This window comes from Myotis myotis, unplaced genomic scaffold, assembly GCF_014108235.1.
Source record: "Myotis myotis isolate mMyoMyo1 unplaced genomic scaffold, mMyoMyo1.p scaffold_m19_p_5, whole genome shotgun sequence".
NCBI lineage: Eukaryota > Metazoa > Chordata > Mammalia > Chiroptera > Vespertilionidae > Myotis > Myotis myotis.
Window position 1 is genome coordinate 29,413,612 of NW_023416357.1, and position 13,114 is coordinate 29,426,725.

At 45.9% G+C, this 13,114-nt stretch overlaps 1 protein-coding gene and 1 non-coding gene across 3 annotated transcripts in view; both read right to left on the bottom strand.

Moving 5' to 3' along the window:
• The window catches only part of TRIP13 (thyroid hormone receptor interactor 13), a 22,649-nt gene continuing 9,535 nt past the window's right edge, over positions 1-13,114 (bottom strand). Inside the window, exons 4-13 of one of the 2 annotated variants that reach the window (XM_036308631.1) lie at positions 12,881-12,936; positions 12,078-12,168; positions 11,112-11,184; positions 7,034-7,097; positions 6,209-6,295; positions 5,821-5,927; positions 4,765-4,918; positions 2,686-2,798; positions 1,372-1,441; positions 1-945 (exon numbers count right to left, since the gene is read on the bottom strand). In XM_036308631.1, coding sequence (XP_036164524.1) covers positions 850-945; positions 1,372-1,441; positions 2,686-2,798; positions 4,765-4,918; positions 5,821-5,927; positions 6,209-6,295; positions 7,034-7,097; positions 11,112-11,184; positions 12,078-12,168; positions 12,881-12,936 — 911 coding nt within the window. In that variant the 3' untranslated portion in view covers positions 1-849. Of the gene's footprint in view, positions 946-1,371; positions 1,442-2,685; positions 2,799-4,764; positions 4,919-5,820; positions 5,928-6,208; positions 6,296-7,033; positions 7,098-11,111; positions 11,185-12,077; positions 12,169-12,880; positions 12,937-13,114 lie in introns of those variants that run through there. The other variant, XR_004967461.1, reaches the window with a different exon arrangement.
• On the bottom strand, positions 10,721-10,854 carry LOC118657212. Its single transcript, XR_004967933.1, has one exon. It is a non-coding gene; the product is annotated as a small nucleolar RNA SNORA55 (small nucleolar RNA).

The window sequence follows — 13,114 nt, forward strand, 5'->3', positions numbered from 1 at the left end:
TGGAAAAAACACACAAGTTTTAATACTTAAAAAAGCTATATAACAAAAGGTAACACGTTCTTTAAAAAATGTGTACAAAACACTAATATAAAATTTATTTTAGCGTGAGATAAAAGCAAAACATAATATTCTCTGGAATATACCAATTAATGGCCAGTTGTTTCACATCTGTTAACGTGAATTTTCACTTGAACTGTGATAACGCTATTGCACTGAACGCAGGGAGAGTTGCTGCTGCACCCTTGCCTGCGTGGCTGAGGGGCATCTGACAGGCGTTCGGAGGAACGTCGAGGACTGCCTTCCCACAAGGAGGCCACGTCTGACTGCTGTGAAGAACACTACCTAGAATTTTTTCTTGATTTCTGTAACACAGGAATAGCTTTTCCTTATGCATTAAATAGTCTTTGCAATGTCTGCACTAAGTAAAACAAGCTCACTGCAGGTAGCAAGTGCCACCTTCTATCTTGAGTGATTTTTACATTTTAAATGCTATGACCAGATTCTTATTTACGGCAATGTAATTTCTCTTTTGTTTCTCTAACCTATATTAGTCATCATTTTTAAACAAAATTTGTAAACATTTTGTGTCCGATCAACCGCAGGCAGGATGAAACACATCTAGACAGGTCTTTACAAAGAGATAACAGAACTTGAACTATCTCCCTTTAAAACAGTGAAAATGACAGGCCACCTGTCTTCTAACATGCATTTTAAAATATATAAATACAGCACTTTCTTTTCACAATGCTTGGCCCTGCAGGTCTATGCCACGTTGTACAGATTTCTGGGGAAGTGACCTCACTGGTTGCATGCATGATTTGAAAACCACAGGCGGGGAGCCCCGCTCAATCAATCACAAGAGGAAAGCTTCTCTCTCTCTTCAAACTGCTTGTCCACCGCCAGAGACAGGGCCTGGAGGAAGCCCTCGATGGTGACAGTGGGAGCCTGGAAGGATAGATACGAAGGAATTGAGGGGTGACCCTCGCCTTTGAGGGCCACTGGCAGCACTCACCCCTTCCATGATGCAGACGCCAGAGAGGCAACTCCGGGCAGCTGTTCTGAATGAGCTGGCCCAGACCCGAGGGGCATGAGCACCTCTCGGAGGCTTGGATGTAAGCTCTGGATGTGCTCGAGCAGAGACACACAGCATGGCCACCTCCTCCCAAAGGGCTTGGCGGGGCCCCACCACTAAGGCACCAAGGCTAGCACCTCCTAAGTCCCAGGAGCCTATCCCTTTAGAAACTGAGGTAAAATAAGGCAGCTATCCCAATGGCATTAAGTCTGACTCCTAACAAGGCCACACACTGCTGGACAGAGTGGGTGGTAAAGAGAAAAGTACACAGAGGTGGAGAGTGGCTGTGGAAGACTTACCTGAATGTACAGGGCATGAGCCAGAAAAGGGAGTTTTCTTAAGACACGGCCACTGAGGCCCTCGCTCTTCCTGTGAATGAATGTAAGCCAAGTTTGGGGATGTCAAGTGAACAATTGTGTTTTAGGACTGGTTTTCCTACCCATCTCTGAACGTCCCTTCTCCCACACCCCTCGAGTAGTCCTCAGCTACTGCTCCAGGTGGGGAAGGGTCCTTGCTGCCCTGATGTGCCTGCCACCTACAGGCACCGCTGTGCTCAGGGACCCAACGCCTGCCCAGCAGCATGGATTACCTCATATCTTTATTAATTTTCGCACAAATTTCTGAACTGCTCCCCTCTGTTTCATCTCAACTGGTTTAAATTTCTTCAACAGATAATCAAACAAATACCCTTTAGCCCAGCTGGTGTGGCTCAGTGGTTGAGTGTTGACCCATGAACCTGGAGGTCACGGTTAATTCCTGGTCAGGGCACATGCCCGGGTTGTGGGCTCAATCCCCAGTAGAGGGCATGCAGGAGGCAGCCGATCAAGGATTCTCTCTCATCATTGATGTTTCTATCTTTCTTCCTCTCTCTGAAATAAGTTTTTTTTTTTAAAGTCTTTAAAAAGTACTATTCCTACCCTGGCCAGTGTGGCTCAGTTGGTTGGAGCACTGTACTGTGCAATGAAAGGTTACCAGTTAGATTCCTGGTCAGGGCACATACCCAGGTTGGGGGTTCCAATCCAACCAGGGCGTGTATGAGAGGCAACTGATCGATGTTATCTCTATCACACCGATGTTTCTCTTTCTCTCTTCCCCCCTCTACTTTCTCCCACTCTAAAAGTATAAAAATAATTATATATATGTGAAAATAATAATAATACTGTTTTTCATGCTATCCCTTCATTCAAAACCTTCCACACGCCTCACGACCTCAGAATAAAGTTCAAACTCTGGTCAGAACTCAGAAGTTCTCTGGAATTGACCCTTGGCAGTACAACCCACCTGAGGTCCCTGCACACACAGTGCCTGCAGCCTCGCAGATTTCTCTTCAGTTTACCCTGAATTCTAACTGTCCTTGGAGGCTCTGCCCCATTTCTCCACCTACCTTTGATCCCCAAAGCCGTCTGAGAACTTAAAAGCTCTAGCAGCCCTGGACCAGGAACCCGGGGCTAGGGGGCTCCCGAAGCTCCCCCAGCCTGTGTATGATGACTTGGGGTTCAACTCTCTATCTTCTGACCCCAAACCCTGACCCCAGATGGCTACAGTCAATTATGACTCCCTATCACTACAGCAAATGGACTTTTCTTGGTTACAAAAATTAGGTCCATCCACACCTTGAAATTTCACTCAAAAGGAGGCTCAACTTGGACACGTTGTTTTCAATGAAGCCAATCATCTCCAGTTCTCGGAGGGTCAGCAGCTGCTGGCGAGGGTATATGATCTGACACTGGGAAGACAGGGGCAGAATGCATATGTCAGCAACAGGACAGCATGGAAAGAGCAAGCACATCACATCTTATAAAATGCAAATGGGCCATTTAACAAGCACAGCTGACGGGGAAACAGGCTGGTTTCCCCGATCTCTCGCCGGTGCCCGTGAGCACGCACACACACTCACTCCTCCCCAACACACATCTCCGATTCTTCAAACAAAGGCAAGAATACAGACAACAAAACACGTCTCAGAAACCAGCAGTGACCCAGCCTCTTCTATGCTTTTGGTCAAAATGTGTCTTCACATGTCACGTGTCAACATGGAAGTTCAGTCTGATATTTGGTTTCAAGGACATGACACAACCCACAGACGGCAGAGCTGGGCTTTGGAGCCAGGACTTTGCCTTTCAAGGAGGGTCTGTTTGATGTTTTTAAGATAAGACTCTCATTTGGTAGAATGACACACCCAGGATCTGAGTCAGAGTGCACCTTGTAGACCACAAGCCTGCATGTTGGATGTTCTTTGCCAAGTAGCCACACTGGGCTGTCAGACTGCCACCACTGAATGAATTTCAACATGAACTGTTTTGATTTGGGAACCAGGGGAGAGAAGAATGAAGGAAAGGCTTCCTCCGCACACTTTGGAGGTTTGATGAGGGTCGTGGGTAAAATTAAGAGGCAGGGTTTGAGCTCGATGTATTTTGACCCCGGCCTAAGTGACTGACTACCTCAGGCTCCCTTGCAGCCTCCCGAGCTGCCCCTGCGACCCCTCCATTAACAGGCACCGTCCTGCAGGCTGGTGTGAGATGGCAGACCTCAGGCTCTTGACAGAGAGGGCACAATCACACATCAGCTTTTAGGACCAGCCTAATCACTGCAGCATTGGAATACCCTAGCTTCCTGTAATCTGTGTAAGAACTACCCCGGCCCACATACTCAGCTCCCAGAAAAAGTCCGTGCACTTGGCTGAACCTTAGGACATCCCTGGATTCACAGCACAAGTGTGAGTACAACACCCCACTGAGGGCACTCGGCGATCTTCAGCGGGACCCGCCACCGCACTGGCTGCTTAGCAGCAGTACTGCGCCGCAACACTTCTGATGGCCACTTGGGGTCTCAAGTCAAAGCTCCCTAGGACCTCTCTGCCTCTCCCACTCCCCAGAAAAGTAGGATGTGCACACCAGGACAGTGCTGAGCCCAGCTCTCCTGTCCCTGCCAGAGAGGCTGTGCCATCCTTGTTGAGGATGTTGGGGTTCCAGATCCGTGGTGCCAGGAGGTGGCTGCAAGGTTGGGGGGTGTTGATTCCACCCCATCAGTAATTACAATGATGCCTTACTATGATCACCATGTAAATGCCCATTTGTTAGCTGGCTTGGTTACAGCCCATGTCCTCCCAGTGCCCAGAGCTCCTGGCACCAGGCACAGGTCAGGTCCCTGTTAGACTGAATTATGAGAGACTGTGAACATTGCTGCATTCACTGCTATCACCAGAACACAGGACCAAAGGGACGTGAACACCGTAGCCGATGACAGGCTGTGAGCGTCTTGTCTAGTCAGGATGATTCCCTGTGAACCAGGGCCTCCTGTCAGATGACCTCCCTGTCAACCAGGGCCTCTACTACTCTTCTTTCAGGGGAGGAAAATGAGGTCCGGAGAGCGGATCACTTGCAAAGGCCGTCAGAAACAGAACTTGCCAGCCCACACACCTCCTACCTACTCATTGCCTGCAGGTAAATCAAACAACCATGATGGTAATTTTGTGCTAAAAGAGCAAAAATATTGAGTCAGTGGCCATGATTTTGACCATTAATGCAACCTGCCAGATATAACAAACTGAAATTTTCAATCTAAAGAAATAGTTAATTCCTTGTCAAAATACCTTACTCTACCAGGTATATTCAAACTATTTTAAGCTATGTCAAGGAATTATAAAAATATAAAAAATCTACTTGTTAGTAAGAGAAAAAACATCAAAGCACCTTCATCAGTTCTTCCAAACAGGAGAGGTAGATTTTGAAGATGGCTGCCGCAGAGGGGGGCCCGATATACTGCCTGATGTCAGCCCTGTCCACGAAGGCCACGTCAATCCTCTCCGTGATGTTGGAAGTGGTCAGGATTACCACATTGGAGTGCCTGGAGGCAGAGGAGTGAGGACCAGTCACCCCATGCCTGTGACTCCCTACCCTACACAGGGATTGTCAGGAGCTGCCTGCAGGCTCTGGGCACTTAGCTGTCGTTCAGCTAGCTATCCTTCCTATCCCAATACCAGCCCATGAGGCCTCCTGAGGTCCTGCAACTCTTGAGCTCCTGGTCACACACAGTGTGCCAGGCCCACTCTCTGGGGACCTTTGCTCTGGTCACTTCTCTGCCCTCTGGAAAGCTCTCCTAGACACCTGCTGGTTGTTCCCTTACTCCTTTCAATTGTGGTAAAGGTCTAATCTCTGAGGGCATCCCTGACTGCTCCATCTCTGACCCCTCCCCCAGTACCTACACCCCGTCTGCCGGGGCACAGCATACAACTGCTCATCACACAGCTATCAACAACCATGGAGCAGACTTAAAATCCCCTTCGCCAGCTACTTTCCCCTCTAGCTTCCAAATTCCAAGAGAGCCACCATTGCCACTCTGCTCTCCGACCTAGGCTGGCACAAGGTGCCCTGGGAGCATGCTTCCCAGCCTGCTAGGCTTGAGCACAGGGGCAGTGCTGCCTTCAGGGACCGTGGTCAGCATACAGATGGTTCACAGGCAGCTGTGTGGCCAGGGAGCCCCTAGGAAGATCAGCTTCACCTGGACTCTGGCAACAGGCGTGCAGCCCTCCCAGGGTGAACAGGGCGAGCCAAACGAGGGCAGGGATGGGAGTTTGACACACTTGCTGTACAGGCTTGTAGCTGAGGAGCAAAAGGCTGTACCATATAGCTTAAGTGTGCAGTGGTTATGCCATCTGGGTTTGTATAAGTGCCTCTATGATGTTCATTCAACAAAATGACGTAACAATGCATGCACCCCCATCGTTAAGTGGCACATGACTGTAGTACCTTTTAATTTGATCGATTTGGGTCAAGACAGCGTTGACCACACGGATGGCATCTGAAGGCTCAGTGCCTGCCCTGCAGGCATTGCGGGAAGCTGTGAGGCTCTCCACCTGTGGGGACAGAGCAACGGAAAAAAATTACAGCACTGGCCCCACAGGGCAACCACAGAACATGTCAACTGAGCAAGTGAATGAACAAATGAATGGGTGTCAGGTGTCCGGGTGTGCCAGGAGCTTAACATGTGGGATGGCAAGGAAGACAGGGCTGCATGAGACAGCGACCGCCTGATGGAGGCTGGGCTGAGCCAGGGGCTGGCCGTGCCCTGGCAGCAGTAAGAGGCGCTCAGTCTTGAATTTCCTCCACCACAGGTTTAATGCCTGAACATACCTACCTCGTCAATCAGGACAAACACCAGAGCGTCCTTGTCATCAATCAGATCCTGGATCTTCTGGAACATCTTAGTTACTAGCTTGCCACTCTGGAACCAAAACACTCAGTGTTGACTTGTACTCATCATGCTGCCTGGTGCACACCTGTCCCCACCTGGCATCGCTCTGACCCCAAGTACCCCTGCCATTTTCTGACAGCCCTCGGAGAACTCCCTAAATCAGAGGAGCCAGGTCTGCAGGGGTGGAGGTAAAGCCAAATGCCCTCTTTCCCTGCCTCATGTGCCAGGACAGACACTTGAGCCCATAGACTCCTGTCCAGGGCCACATGGCTCACCTGTCTGCTTTCTTCTTATTTCCCCTTCCCCAACTGTCCCCACGACTGGGAATGAGATGAATCATGGGTGCCAAGATGCAAACCAGCCAGACACACTCCTTACGGACACTCCCTGTCCCCACTCCAACCTACCAGAAGGGCTCACTGGCAGGGCTGCCTGCGGCAGAGCACTTCAGAAGTGAGGGATACCTGTAATGTCACCTTGTCCAAGCCCCTCAGTTCACAGATGGCAGAAAAAAGGCTCAGAACTCCGAGTGCATGCTCAGCTGATGGGTGCAGTCCAGGTTAGAACTCAGGATGCCCTCCCTCCTCAGACAAAGTTGACAGTCAAAGGTCTGTTGTGCCCAGGCTTTCAGGCCTCACACTATTTCCAAGTGACTGCTTAGCTCTGAAAATTTCCTCTGACCACAAAGTCAGATGCACAGAAAGTCTGCCTAATATACAGGCCATCTTTTCAACTATATAGTTGACAATCCAGAGAATTAATACTTACTTCTGAAAACCACTTAGAAAAGAGGCTGTGGCTATTTATTTCAATTAGTTGGCCATATCGGTACCTAGGATGATTAAAAAAAAAAAGGAGTTAAGACAATTACTTTAGAAATTACTCCTCTGGCAACCCCAGTGGCAGCACTTTTGCTCATTAAATACAACAGCTCTCAGCTGCCCAGTGTGGTGAGCATTACTAACAAGTCATTATAATTACTGACAAAGAACTAAGGTACCTCTACTAGTCTGTACAGTGGGGCCTTGACTTACGAGTGTCCCGACTAACGAGTTTTTTGAGATACCAGCTGTCTCTCAGCCATTTTTTTGCATTGAGTTGATAGAGAAATTTGAGTTAACGAGCTCCTTAACGATCTCAGTCTCGGAACGAATTAAACTCATAAGTCAAGGCCCCCCTGTATACTAAATAGTATGAAAAATCTAAAGGAATGCAACCAACAGTTCTGGTTGAAGCAAATTAAGTTTTTCAAACTGAGTATTTTCATTTGAATTAAAAGAACAGTAAAATTCTTCTCATTTTTAATCTACTTATAATTTATATTTATTTTTTTAAAGTACTACTGGTACTAATAAGCAAACAAATCTAAACAAGCATCAGAAGTTTTGTCTGGCACTGAATATTTTTTCCTCCTTCCACAAAACCTTAACGACTGTGACAATTTATTTTCCAGCACAAATTCTAGCACCGTGGATACTCAGATGGCAAAAAGTGAACCTTAACACACAAAATGAATGACATCAGCACTAATCCTGCAGCCACTCAGGAGGCAGCTGAGAGGTCTGACACAATGACTAGTAGTTCTGGCTAGAATCGCACAGGAAACCAGACTGAGGCAGGACAGGAGCTGACTCCCAGGTCCTCTCCAGTGTCTTTCATGTTGAAAGTCTACAGAAGGAAAAGAATTACTTTCAAATTTAAAAAAGAGACTTTCCATTTAAAAAAGAAAAAAGACCACTTACTAATTCTGTTCACAAAAGAGAGGAGAGGGAAGACAGACAACGTAACAAAATAAAGACTGGGTTGAGTCTCAAACAGAGTTATACATTATCATATTTTTGTACAGTCACGTATGGTTTAATGAGGGGATACATTTGAGAAATGCATGGTGAGGCGATTTCCTCACTGTGAGAGCTTTACAGAGGCACTTACACAGGCCTGGGCGCACAGCACACTGCACACCTAGGCTCTGTGGTGCAGCCTGGTGCTCCTCTCCCGGGCTATTAGCCTGTACAGACTCTTACCGTGCAAAACAACAGATGATTAAGTCAAGCACAAGAGAAAATGATAATCAAGAGACTTGGTAAACACGAGATGTATGACCCAGCAAAACACCACATACACACCGCACTGTTTTACAGCAAACTCTTTTTATAAGTAGAAAGAGTACACTGTAAATAAAAATAAAAAGTATAACACAAAAAGCATACACACTAAATGCATAAGCCAGTAACGTAGTTGTTTATTATCATTATCAAATATTATGTATTGTACATAACTGTACGTGCTGTACTTTTATACAACTGGCTGCTCAGTGCGTTTGTTTACACCACCATCAGCACAAACACGTGAGTAATGTGTTGTGCTCTGATGTCATGATGGCTTCAATGTCACTAGGCAATAGGAATTTTTCAGCTCCATTATAACCTTATGGGACCATCATCATTTATGCGGTCGGTTGTTGACCAAAAAGTAGTCATACCATGCATGACTGTACTGGGAAAACTTCTATTTCTTGTAACAACATTTTCACTCTATGGTGTTTTAGGAAACTGCCCATAGAGATCTTTAAAACACAGATGCATTTCAATATGTCAAGACAAAGGCCAAGTTGCTAAGCATAAAATAAAGGGTTGAAATAAAGCAATTTCCCTATGAAAAAATACAAAACACTTTGAAAAGAAAGTAGATATTTAAAAGTAAATCTCATAGAATTCCATTTTCTAAAGCCAAATGGGAGTAACAGGTACCAGATTTACACTGTGCCTTCACCAACTAGACTACTGAACCGCATAAATGAAGCAACATCTATGAAGGGCACTGGACAACAGGCACCAGAGGACTGTGACCTGAGAGAAGGGAAATAAATTGGCGCTAAAATCGTCCGGTTCTCTGTGTGGAGAAGACATGGGAAGAACACAACCACGGGGCTGAATTGAAGAAACAGAGGTCAGAGTTTAAAGAGCCTGAGGCGGCAGAGCAGAGGTCCAGAGGGCAGGAAGAGTCTCAGAAATAAAGCACCAGAAATCATCCTGATGTTCCCTCAAGTCTTTACTGAACACTTGGATATCTATGAGCAGGGGAATCCATGAGGCTCTCCAGACCTATGAGCTACATGGTTTCAGTGCTCACACAGACTGGCTGTGTTCAAGTTCCCAACAGCCAAAGTGGAGAATACTTGTTACTCATTCAAGGTGTTCAACTGAGACCCAGGAGGGGCCCACTGGAGAATTAAAACTAGACTCACCTAGGCCTCTCTCTAACAAAGCTTAAAAACAAACCTCAAAAGGATTACAACAAATCACGAGTAACGGAAATGCCTATCAGAATAAGACCCAACAGCCTTTGGAGAACCTAGACACTTCAGACCACAATGTCTGCATTCCAACAGAAATTACCTGACATGCCAAGAGCAAAAAACGTGACCTGTAACCAGAAGAAAAACCAGCCAATAGAAAGACTCAGAAATAACGATTATGGATTTAGTCAACAAGAACATTAAAACAGCTATTATTCACTTGATCAAGGATTTTAACAGAACATAAGTAAAAAGTATAAAAGGAACCAAATGGCACTTCAGAGAGAAAAAATTCACTATCCGAAATGAAAATTTCTCTGAATGGAATTAAAAGCAAATTAGATACTGCGGGAAACTATCCAAAGTGAAACACAGCCAGAAAAAGTTTAAAACCTGAAAAAACAAAAAAGTATACCAGTGGCCTCTGGGATAACATCACACAATCTAAGATGCAAATTAATGGGCTCCCAGAAAAGGGGCCGAGGGGACACTAGGAAAATTAGTTGAGAAAATAAGGGCCAACTATTTTCCAAATGTGATGAGACCACAAATTCCAAAGCAGACAGAACTCAAGGAGAAACAGACAAATTCCCCATTAGAAGCTTGGCCATTCCTTTCCAGTAAGTGATAGAACATCAGACCAGACAATCAGCAGGGACATCAAGTACCCTGAGCTGACATCCATGAAGCATTCCACCCAACAAGAGCAGAAACACGTTCTTTTTTTTTTTTTTTTTTTTTTAAATATATTTCTTTATTGATTTAAGAGAGGAAGGGAGAGGGAGGAAGAGATAGAAACATCAATGATGAGAGAGTCATTGATTGGCTGCCTTCTGCACGGCCCCCACTGGGGACCAAGCCCGCAGCCCGGGTATGTGCCCTTGGCCGGAATCGAACCCAGGACCTTTCAGTCCCCAGGCCAACGCTCTATCCACTGTGCCAAACTGGCTAGAGCAAATTCCTTGACTTTAAAATAGGGTTTACATACTTATCCTGCTAACTCAGTTGATTTGATTATCAAAGAAAAATCAAGCAAATGACGCAAATTGCAAAACATGGAAAAACAAATTTCCCACTCATCTTTCCTTCCTTCTCAGCCCAGGATGGAAATTCTCACCCCAGCTCTAAAATCCTCACAATACCTTAGTTTAGGGAGAAAGTGTGGCAGAGCTGTAGAGACAGGCCGCAAGACAAATGAAAAACAGCCCGTCTGGATTTCCTCTGCTTTACTGTGGCACCATCTGTCCCCACACTAGCACGAAGCAGCAAAGAATGGGAAAGATTCAGGTGCTCAGAAACACGTTCTTTGAAGTGCACATGGAACAGTCTGCAGGACAGACCACATGCTGGTCACTAAGCAAGTCTCCATAAATTTAAAGAGACTGAAGTCATAACTCAAGACTATGTTGAGTATAGAGGAATTATTTTACAATGAAAGAGAGGGCCCTACTACTCATGTAAAGTTATTAAAAAGACAGCTTATGCTATTATAAAGGAAAAGCAAGGAATCTTATTCCCGCTACTCTCCTCTCTGAAATCACCAGTTACCTGCTTGAAAGTCGAATGGTCAATTTCTGGGCTAAGGCTCTACACAGGGATGTTTTTCCAGTTCCTGGAGGGCCTGTAACAAAATTTAAGCAAATATGTGTTTAAGTCAGTGTTGTGACAAATTTCTTAAAACAACAGCAGTTGCATTTTCCACAGAATACAAAATAAGAAGATGAGAGTTCAATACCATGAACGTTATTACAAGCACTGCTTATTAACTCACAAAGAAGTTTGCTAGCAAAGTGCCATAAAATATTACCACTACTGTACACTTTAAAAGTCTTTTTTCCTAATTTGAATTTAACTTGTGCTTCTCATCTTAGCTTCCACTGCCCCTGATACAAGCCCTGCTTCCAGGCCGAGGGGCTGGCTCAGCTGAGTGAGCACTGCATTTCCTGGTCTTTGTCTTCACTGACACTCTCTTTGTCCCCACATGTCATCTATGAAATTTACTTATTAAGACATCTTTCAAAAGTCAAAACCAGCCCTGACTGGTTTGGCTCAGTGGATAGAGCGTTGGCCTGTGGACTGAGGGGTCCCGGGTTCGATTCCAGGCAAGGGCATGTACCTTGGTTGCGGGCACATCCCCAGTACTTTCTGTACTGTAAAGTATGGTTTTGCAGCTTACTGCTCACAAAGCAAAGCTCTAAGAATGCTACAAAGAAATACAAGGCAATTTCTTTTCCAAGGAATTTATGATCAATTGGGGGAAATAAGAGTTAATTGAAATGTTTAATAATAATATAAAAAGTCACAAGGCAGTAATTGGGTAGCTGCCAGACAAAGAGTCAAGTAACAAATGCCCAGAGTAATGTCAGCTGCATCAGCTTCACGGAGAAGGAACATTCTAGGACAACTCTGGCTCCACCAGAACAAAACTGCTGTAACTCCTCCCAGAAGGACAAAGGTACAAGTAAAACCTGGCATCACAGTCTACCTTGCCAAATGCAACCTCGCATGCCTTACCGTGAAGCAGCACCACCCGGTTCCAGGTGATGAGATTGCTGTCAACATTCCTGTCTGAAAACAGTAACGCTGTCATCACATAATCGAGGAGCTGAGTGAAGAAAGGAAAATGCAGATAAAGAGGCTAACAGGCAAAGGCTCCCACTCTGTGTGCTCCTGCACGAGCAGCAGGGACAGGAGCAAGGCAGCCTTCCAGAGACGCCACAACCAGACGCTTCCTGGATGTAGCACAAGCTTTCATTTTAGAAGGTAACTTAAAGCAGAAGAGGATAGCTGCTGGCTATTACTATTACAAGCATAAAGGATAAACAATATTTGAATGCCTAGATTACACAAAATAACTAAGGGACTTGTCAAGTAGGACTAAGCTCCTTCCTCTGGGCTGACACAGAAGTAGGCAAGCACACAGCACACTCACTACAATGGAACAGTCAGGACTCCCTCCTCTCGCCGTGGCTGCCCAGAGCAGCCTGGGAGGCCAGGATAAAGATTTCCATTTACTTGCTCCATTCTGCCAACCTGCTCGGCCTGCAGTGTTCCCCTCAGCCCCCATGGTTCCTAAGAGTGAAACCCCACAGAAGCTGTCTTCACATTTGGCACCCTCCCTCTTCCCCCGCAGGGGACGCCCCAGAGACCAACTCCACGTGGGAGCAGCCTCTGAGGACAGGCATCCAGGATATCAGCTGCTCGCGGGCAGTGGCTCCCAAAAGCATACTTGAGTCAAAGAGCTCTGAGTTGTTAGCAACACAACAGTGACTCTACTTCAAACAATGGGGCCTTTTGGGGAAAAAAGTGCAACTTACATGAGATTTGACTTCCACATCATACACCAGGCTGTCCCACAGCCCGTGGAATTCAGCTGTGACAAAATGAAACAAAAACTTAACTTTAGGAAGCAAGCATTACACCTACCAGCTAGATCTGCCCTGAGCCACCGATGCTCTGCCCTGCTCCACACACGGCATGCTAAGATTCTGATTACAGGGAAGTTAAATTTTTAAAAATTGTCTTAAAATTAAATATGTAAAATAAATGTC